The following is a 10,046-nucleotide window of genomic DNA, read 5'->3' as shown; positions in this document are numbered from 1 at the left end:
TCATTCTCTTCAAAAACGCAGCAAGGAGAAGCTGCTGCATTTTCTTTTCTCTGCCGTGTTGTCTTCTCCTTAGTTACTAGTTGAGTTTTGCACTTCAGTTTTCATGTTTAATCTAGTATTGGAAGGGAAGCAATGGAAGGTTTGGTGTTGAGTTTGCATGTTTGCATGTTTGGATCATGTTCGAGCACCTAGCTGAAAAACAAGCAAGCAGGCTGCCGAACCATTTTCTGCGTGTGTTTTTTTAGAATCTGGTATGATATATCTCCAAGTTTTCTGGTCATTTGGATTGTGATCATTGTGTAGCCTGTTGCTTAGCTTAAGGTTGTGATGTTGGGTCGAAAAACATCTGATCAAAGCCGTGTATTTGAATCAAAATCTGGTCTGCATCATGAAATGGAAAGAAAAGCCGTGGCTGGGAAAAATTGCAGAATGTATTTCGATGCTTTGCATGATCTCCTGTCCGAACTTCTGATGTTTAAACATAAGAGTCTTATGGTGGAAAGTGAGATAAATGCTTGGTGATTGTGTTGTGTTCAGTTGCTTGAGATAGAAATGTTGATTACTTGAGATAATGAAATGAAATGCAAGTTGCGGTGATGTGTCTTGGCTGCAGAAATGTCTGTTTTTTTTTTTTTTCCAGAATGTTTGCTCACGTAGCTTGCATGAGTTTTGCATGAAATAATTGCTGAAAATAGCACTTTGACCCCTCAAGTCCCCCTTTGTTCCATAAAGGCCCAATAATGTTCTAAATTCTTGCAATCGAGTCCTAAATTAGTTGCATTCTGAGCCATTACTTGACTTTTTCATTGCACTTGGACCCTTGAAGTTCCTAAAAATGTTTAATTGAGCTTGAGTGTTTGGTTAATGTTCACAATTGATTCCTTGGTAGCATCAATTTTGCAACTCGATTGCTCATTTGCTTTCTTTTGTTTAGGTGGTATTTAATTCAAGAGTTTAAGAACTTTGTGTTCAAATGAGCTTGTGTTCGCCTATTTTCTTGAATTTTCTGAAATAAATTGGTTACTTGACCATTTCTTGCTCATTGGACCTGTAAAGTTCCTAAAAATGTTTTCAAGTAACCTTGATTGGTTGATCAATGATTGCTATTGGGTCTTTAGTCGTTTTGCTATTTTAGAAATTTGATCAATGTTCCACTTTTGGTTGGAATTCATACATTATTTGATCATTTCTAAGTTGCAAAGTGGGGAAACATTCAATGTTTGATGGATTCCGATTTGTCTTATTACCTTTTTTGTTTTGATAGTCTTAGCCCAAGCCACCCTTTTCTTTGGTGACTTTGTCATACTTTACTATTTGTGGTACCTTGACCCTTTTATTATTTTGGAGGGTACATTAGTAACTTCACTACGTTAGAGCTTCAACTCAAGAGAGGTATAACTTCTTTTATTTTTTTTGTCTCTCCTATGTGAACCAACGTGCTACGTGAGAAATACATGTCTACTTTGCTTTCCTAGCCTTTCTTTAATTTCTTTTATTTATGTCATTTACTTTTGCTTTTTATTTAAGTTATTCTTTATGGGGTATATGTACACCTCTTGACTTGTAATAGTTAGCGATTTAATTATTTTATTCCTTTTCCCCCTTTTAGATTGTAGTAGGGTCTCCCTAATGTAATAGATAGGGCTTGAAGGAGCATTCAATGAAGACCTATCGAAGTCATGTTTCTAGCTAGCAAATGTAATAGTTAGGGCTTTAATTGTCTTATGTGTCTTGCATGCTTAGTTGCTACGTGTTAATTTGCTTTGTTAGGGTCTTGCATCTAGTCGAGCATGCTAAATGTTATGTGCTATGTGTTTATGAGTGTTTGGCATGCCTACTCGCTTTCCATAGCCATGAATGAATGTGATGGATGAATGTACGTTTACACTAGTCCAACGCTAGTCGGAATTCATAGAATGGGCTAGTCCAACGCTAGTCCCTTAGGGATTTCCCCTCGTTAGTACATGTTTGCATGTTCATTACATGTCATGCATTCTTTTTAGTTTTATCATTTTGCATGCCCCTCGAACCCCTTTTCCCTCCATTTTAGGATTTTTGCATTTCATGCTAGTAGTAGGGTTCATTTGCTTGAGAGTCCCCTTAAATATGGGATATAGACGAGTGTGGCTTTTTCTAAGCCTTAGCACGCTTGTATTCCCTCTATAAAAAGGGCAAATTGAGTCACGATTTAGGTCTCCCCGTACCCAATATGCATGAATTCCCTAGGCTCATGCATTTTTTAATCCACTCTACTATTTTATACCCTCATCACACTTTCATTTTCCTCCCATTTTGCACACGTGCACCTTTATGTTTCTTCACTTGCACACGAACACTTTTTATCATCACTTGCACACATGCACTTCATATTATCATTTCACATACCGTACCTTGCCCACTCACGTGCACATTTTCATTTACATATTTATTGTCTTTTATTACTTTTTCAAACTCATGTCCTCACGTTGCATACATGCATTCCATTCATTTGCATCCCACTCGCATTATTCGTGACTTCTTCAAAGGATTGTTACTGGGTTTCACAATTAATGTGATTGGCACCACTCAACCTTTGAAGAGAAATTTCCCCAATACCCCTAGGTCTAGGGTTTGCATTCATGTAGTGCATCCAAATGTAATAAATTCTTTGGTTAAAACAAGAAAATCTTTGATTAAATCATGCAACTAGCCTTGGCTAGGTCAAAGGGGTGCCTTGGATTTTATCCTTGCCTTCCCCTTTGTCAAATGTGACTCCCGAACCTTTTTCTTTGGTTTACGTGGACTAGGAGTCGTTTAAAAGGGGTTTCTCACTACTTTTTCTTATTTTTTTCTTAAAAAATTCATTTTTTGGTGACTTGGTACACCTTAACTCATTACCAAGTGGCGACTCCAATCTTTTATTTCAAAAACCCTTTTTTAAACTATAATTTTGGGTCAAATCGTCGCATTCTCAACCCCCCATTTAGACCCATTTTTTCTTTTAAATCACAATTCATTTTCCAATCACAAAAAATACATTTTTTAAACCATTTATTTATTTATCAAAAAATGGGGTGCGACACTCGCAATCCAGCACTAAAATAGTGAATGAGTTAAAAGTCATTTGACTAAGGACCGATGGCAAATAAAGAATAGAATAAAAAAAATTTATAAACACTTACTCATTTGTTTTATTCAATCCAATCATCAGTAATCACTAATGTTTCAAACATATCTAGAAGCAATTTGGCACGAGTCTCATCAATCATCCAACCACCAATACTAAATGCAGATTCTAATGCCATTAAATCTTACTGTATTCGATCCAATAGCCATAAAATATTATATTATTTTATAAATTTACTAATATATATTATTTAATTAAATAAATATGGGTCTGGATAAGGTCTAATATAGATCTGGATTTGGATATGGATTCTAGAAAATCAGACCCTACCCAGACCCACGACTCTCTAGGTCTGGGTCTGGGTAGGGTTTGGATTTGAGAAATTAAATCCAAATCCTACCTAAATATATTGGGTCTGGGTTGGATCTGGATAAGATCCGACCCATTGACATGCCTAGGTGGAAGTTATGAAATAAGGGTTGCAATTAGGGATTCAAGGAATTTGAGAGAGAGAAATTGAGGTAATTGTAATTAGTGCTTGTGTAATTTTTTTTTTTTATATTATGCTTCTGTTTGTTTCAAGAGTACACACGCTATGCACTACACTAGCTCTATCAAGGTTCTCTTATTTCCCATTAAAAGCCATAAATTTGCTTTATATTATGAAATGAGGGCTCAAATTGGTAGGAATGACATATAAGGAATCAAATTGGATATGATCTTGATGATAAGATACCAAAAGAGTCATTTTTAATGGTACTCATGCTGTGCACGTGAGCAATATCATCATCGGTCTGCCGGGCTGAATGGACCTCCCAATATTAACTTTATTTTTTTAAAAGTAACGATTAAACTAGTGGGCGGTGATACATAAATGACCAAATCATCCAACATACCAAATATAAAGAACTAAAATGGTCGTTTTTCTAAGAAGTGTCAGGAATAAAAGCAGGCTGAAATGCGGGTTAGTCCTAGTCACCTAGACACCATATAGTTCTCTTATACTGAAGCCTCCACCACATTCATATAGTTCTCATGCTCCATCCATTTACTTAATTTTGAAGCTTAATTTTACTATGGTGTTGCACTCATCCTAGCAATACTAATAGGATCAGACAAGTGAAACCCATAATTCTTCAATCACGTGCTTGACTAGCCGAAATCTATGTTGCACTAAATATACCTAGCTAGTGTTGGTTGAATATTAAAGGCTCCTGGTGGTTCACCTAGTGTTAGCATGTTTCATGGAACTGAATCTTGTTGCTATTATATGGAGTAACTAATATTGTATGCTTGCATTTTATTTAAAATCATACTAGCACATCATGCACGCTGTAATTACAAAATCAAATGTTAAAACATACTAATACCTCAAATGTTAAAAAATCACTAAGTTGGGAGGTTAATTAGTTAGTCTAATTATATAAGCATAAAATCAATCAGTAAGAGATGTTGTTTGCAACTCTCAAACTTAGAGCATATGTGATCTTGCTTTTTTTTTATTTTATTTAAAGAATACTAGTAATATCACATATATTAATATATATTCTGAGAGTTATCGGGAGATATAAATATTTACCTTCTTTGGTTTCTATGAAAGACCCCTTAATGATAATCAATTTATCAAGATTTATTTTTGTGACACCTTATTTTAAGTATTTGTAGTGGAATGGGGATTTTGTGTATTTCATAAATGTGACAGCAAGCATTGTCATCGTCAAGTTAGCGAAAGAAAAATATACCTTAATCCTTATGAAGTATATGAAGAAAAATACCTTAATCCTTATGAAATTAGAGAAAGAAAAATCTGCCTTAATCCTTAGAGAAAGTTCATCTAAGAGGTGACAGGTAGAGGGCAATGGTAATGTACTTTATGAAATATAAAATCTGTCTACTTTAATTCTTGAAGCATAATCCACTTGAGTGCAAAAGCTGTCTCACTATGTTTTGCTTAAGTGGGACAAACTTTATATTATAGAGATTAAAGTATTCCATTTTAAAGTTTACCAAAATTAGAATACAAGGGGTGCAAAGTGAAATTAACCTTTATGAGTACTATTTATTGAACTAAAAAGAACTTTATTTTAGTTGTGCCCCTACTGATACTGAATATTTCTTCTAACTGCACCACTTTATGAGTATATTTTATTGAACTAAAAAGAGCTGGAGTTCAAGATCGAATGAAGTAACTTAATTGACCCTAATTGAGCTCAATTAGCTTAATTAAGTTTCAGTACTTTTGTTTTAAATTTTCTAAAATAAGGGATACAATAAATTTACAATAATAAATATATAAAATAAAAAGATCAACTTTCAGACCAGACACATGTATGCTTGAACTAGATTTGTTAATATGTTCAAGTTGCTCAAATTTAGTTAAAACTCAATCAGCACAAGCTCGAGTTTGAGCTCAAACCATGACCAAGCAAACTTGCAAGTAGATTATTTGAGCTCAATTTGATTGCACCACGAATCATAAGATTATTGTGATTAAAGGATGATAACTAATCCCATTTATTAAAGCTAACACTAACAAAATAAATTGGATGAGTATACAATTGTTAGCGCTATCCTTGACCATCTCACAAACCAAATTGGGTGAGTATGCAATGGTTAACCCTATCCTTCACCATCTCACAAACCAAATGGACTCGAAAGTTCATCCCATTCCTTAGTTAAAAAGCTTAATAACCACAAATTTCTGAAAGCTTAGCTCAAAAAAAAATTCTGAAAGCTTAATAAAAAAAAATTTCTCCAATAATATTTCAATAAAATCAAGCCAAACTTCTTGTCAGAGCTACCATTATCACCATTTGAAGGCTAATTTCTCAGAATATATGTCAAAAAAAGAAAAGGCTGTCAAATGTAGCTCTGACATGGGAGTGATACAAAATTATAGCTGCCGTACAGACTAGAAGTGGCAAAATGGATTCATATCCACTAATCCATCCATATAAACCAACCTTAAATGGATTTGGATGATCCATATAAATTCAATGGTTTTAAATGGATAACCATTTAAATCCAATTATGTTAGTGGATTTAAATGGATTATCCATCTTATCCATATACATCCATTTAACTTAAAAAATATTTTTCAATGATGCTTGATAGAGGTCAACAAGATGTTCGGCCGTACGACAGGTACGAGACCAATGACCTTCCATACCACACCGGTAGCATTTTTCTTCATAAACTTTCTTTTCTCCATTTTTCTGATCGTAGTTATTTTCCCTCTTTTGGGAAACATTTTGTTGCTTGCCCCGGTTAAAATTTTCACGGGGCACACATTTACTACGATCACGTCCACGGCCACGGCCACGTCCGCGGCCTCCTCCACGGCCACCTCTACGGCCACGTCCACGACCTCGACCAGAATTTTGAAATTGGGTCGCATTCGCTTCAGGGAATGGACTTGCACCAGTTGGTCGGGACTCATGATTTTTCAGCAACAATTCATTGTTTTGTTCAGCCAAGAGAAGACATGCAATAAGTTCAGAATATTTTTTAAACCCCTTCTCTCGATATTGCTGCTGCAGGAGCATGTTAGAGACATGAAAAGTAGAAAATATTTTTTCTAACATATCTTCATCAGTGACTTTTTCGCCACATAATGATAATTGAGAAGTGATTCTGAACATGGCTGAATTATATTCGTTGACAGATTTAAAATCTTGCAGCCGTAAGTGAAGCCAATCATATCGGGTTTTTGGAAGAACGACCAACTTCAGGTGGTCGAATCTTTCTTTCAAATCTCGCCAAAGGACAAGAGGATCTTTAACAGTAAGATATTCTGATTTTAATCCTTCATCTAAATGATGACGAAGAAAAATCATAGCTTTGGCACGGTCTTGGTTTGAGGATTCATTTTTTTCCACAATAGTATTACCAAGACCCATTGCCTCAAGATGGATTTCAACATCCAATACCCATGATAAATAATTTTTTCCAGAAATATCAAGAGGTACAAACTCTTGTTTTGTAAGATTAGCCATAAGAAATTGAAATAAGATTTTGACTTAGAAATTTACCTCATACAAAATAACGTGAACTGGAAGTTCAAGAAATTATTCATTTGCAGAAAATTACAAACCAGTTGTCAGATATATATCGACTCCAGAAGAGTTATTAAATCAACTATTCCTGCAGAAAATACCTTGATTAAAATTGATGTCCCTGAAGGACATGCGCAAGTGCTACAAATAAATTTAAGACCGGTCTACCTAAATAAGGTATAAATTGATTTCAAATATCTCCGAAAATTAAATGTCATGACAAAATTCAACCTCTTGAAGAGGTTGCTCCTGAAGAGCCAATTTCTGAAGAGAATGAAATCATAAAAAAAAAATAAAAATTAATTGGAGCCTAATAAAATGTAGCACTTGATATTATAGAAGTTGATGAGGATCATGAATCTAGATCGGTTGATGAATGTCGGTGTATAAATGATTGGCCAAAGTGGAAAGATGCGATCCAATCTGAATTGGACTCACTGGGTACAAGAAAAGTTTTTGGACCTGTAGTCCAAACACCTGAAGGTGTAAAGCCAATAAAATATAAATGGGTATTTGTGAGAAAAAGAAATTGTGAGGTATAAAGCAAGACTTGTAGCCCAATAATTCTTACAAAGGTCTGGATTTGATTATGATGAAACGTATTCATCTGTAGTGGATGCTATTACATTTAGATATCTTGTGAGTTTTGCAGTACATGAAAAATTAGATATGCGTCTAATGGACGTCGTTACTGCATATTTATATGAAAATCTTGAAAATGATATTTATATGAGAATCCCCGAAGGATTCAACATGCCTGAAGCATGCAAATCAACTTCTAAAAATATTTATTCTATTAAATTACAAAGGTCTCTGTATGGGATCAATCAATCTGGACGTATGTGGTATAACCGTCTCAATGAATGTCTGACAAAAGAAGGTTATACCAATGATCCAATATGTCCATGTGTTTTTATTAAGAAAAATGGATCAAATTTTGTGATAATTGCGGTATATGTTGATGATCTAAATTTAATTGAAACTCCTGAAGAGATTCAAAATAGTGTTGAATATTTGAAGAAAGAATTTGAGATCAAAGATTTTGGAAAGACAAAATTCTGCCTTGGTTTACAAATTGAGCATTTGAAAGGTGACATTTTTGTCCATCAAACTGCTTATACCCGGAAGGTATTAAAGCGATTTTATATAGACAAAGCACATACATTGAGTACCCCAATGGTTGTCAGATCATTAGATCCTAATAAGGATCCTTTTAGACCACGAGAAGAAAATGAAGAGATACTTGGTCCTGAAGTACCATATCTTAGTGCAATTGGTGCACTAATGTATCTTGCTAATTGTACAAGACCTGATATATTATTTGCAGTAAATTTATTAGCAAGATTTAGTTTCTCGCCCACAAGACGACATTGGAATGGTATTAAACATATTTTTCGCTATCTCCAAGGAACAATAGATCTTGGTTTATTTTATTCAAATAAATCCAAACCTGAATTGGTTGGTTATGCTGATGCTGGATATTTATCCGACCCGCATAAAGCAAGGTCTCAGACTGGTTATTTATTTACATATGGAGGCACAACCATTTCTTGGCGATCTACAAAGCAATCACTAGCCGCCACTTCATCGAATCATGCTGAAATAATAGCAATTCATGAAGCCAGTCGAGAATGTGTTTGGTTAAGATCAATGACCCACTATATCCGGAAGAATTGTGGGTTATCCTCCGGAAAAGAAAATCTTCCAACTATATTATATGAAGATAATGCAGCTTGTATAACTCAATTGAAAGGAGGATACATTAAAGGAGATAGGACGAAACATATTTCACCAAAATTCTTTTTTACTCATGATTTGCAAAAGAATAGTGAAATTGATGTGCAACAAATCCGATCAGATAATAATCTGGCCGATTTATTTACCAAGGCATTACCAACTGCGACATTTGAGAAATTGGTGAAGAGTATTGGAATGCAACGATTAAAAGATCTCAAATGATATTTGCATCAGGGGGAGAAATTAATACACAAGAATAGTGTACTCTTTTTCCTTCACTAGGGTTTTTGGTCCCACTGGGTTTTTTCCTAGTAAGGTTTTAACGAGGCATATTCTTTGTGTAATGGACATCCAAGAGGGAGTGTTATGAAATAACAAAAATGTGGATGTCCCTTTGTATTCCCAAGGAGATTAATTCATGATTTATGGCTACATTATGTATAGAAGTTACAATTCATAAATCTATTCATGTAGTGGAGAAACCGTTTCATAAGTTTTTTCATATTATTGTAGTAGTGGGTGTTTAATAGGATTTATGTACCTTTGATCTTGTAGTACCTATATATAAAGGTACATTGACACCTTTTGGAAGGACTTTGGTATTTGTTGGAATACAAGAATATCATTCTCCATTGCTCTACTTTTCCTCTAATATCTCTATTTATATTATAGTAGTTTATTAGTTTTATAACACGTTATCAGCACGAAAGTTCTACTTTTGAGCAAAATGTGAAAACGGAGGCTCTATCTTGAACAAAAGTGAAACACAAGATTTTGTCGAAATTCTGCTCGCATTTCTTCAAGTAAATTCTGAGGTAAGTTTCTAACTCACAAACTTGTTTCAATTTCTTATGGCTAATATTTGAATTATTGCAAAAAAATACAAGTGCCTATTGCTGAACAACCACTAAACACAAATATATACTGTTTAACATCTTTGAGGTGATATTTCTCCTTTTAATTCTACTCATTTATCTTTAGAATTATTTATTATAAACACTTATATTCTGATGCATTGAATTTTGGAGATGCTATTATAGAAAATCAATTATATTTGAGGATCTACTTGTCCTTTGAAATATTTAAAGAAAACTATTCGATCACCTGAAGATGGTCGCTCTTGAACAAAAATATTTGGCCACCAGAAG

At 34.3% G+C, this 10,046-nt stretch overlaps 1 protein-coding gene across 1 annotated transcript; it reads right to left on the bottom strand.

The window, feature by feature from the left end:
- Positions 1 to 6,189: 6,189 nt before the first annotated feature.
- LOC113708250 (uncharacterized) lies at positions 6,190 to 7,005 on the bottom strand. Its single transcript, XM_027230712.2, has one exon. The coding sequence runs from the start codon at positions 7,003 to 7,005 to the stop codon at positions 6,190 to 6,192; it is 816 nt and encodes a 271-aa protein (XP_027086513.2).
- Positions 7,006 to 10,046: the final 3,041 nt, after the last annotated feature.

The sequence above is a fragment of the Coffea arabica genome, chromosome 9c (assembly GCF_036785885.1).
Source record: "Coffea arabica cultivar ET-39 chromosome 9c, Coffea Arabica ET-39 HiFi, whole genome shotgun sequence".
Classification (NCBI taxonomy): Eukaryota; Viridiplantae; Streptophyta; class Magnoliopsida; order Gentianales; family Rubiaceae; genus Coffea; species Coffea arabica.
Note: the sequence above shows the minus strand (reverse complement) of the source record. Positions and strands in the feature narration are given on the sequence as shown.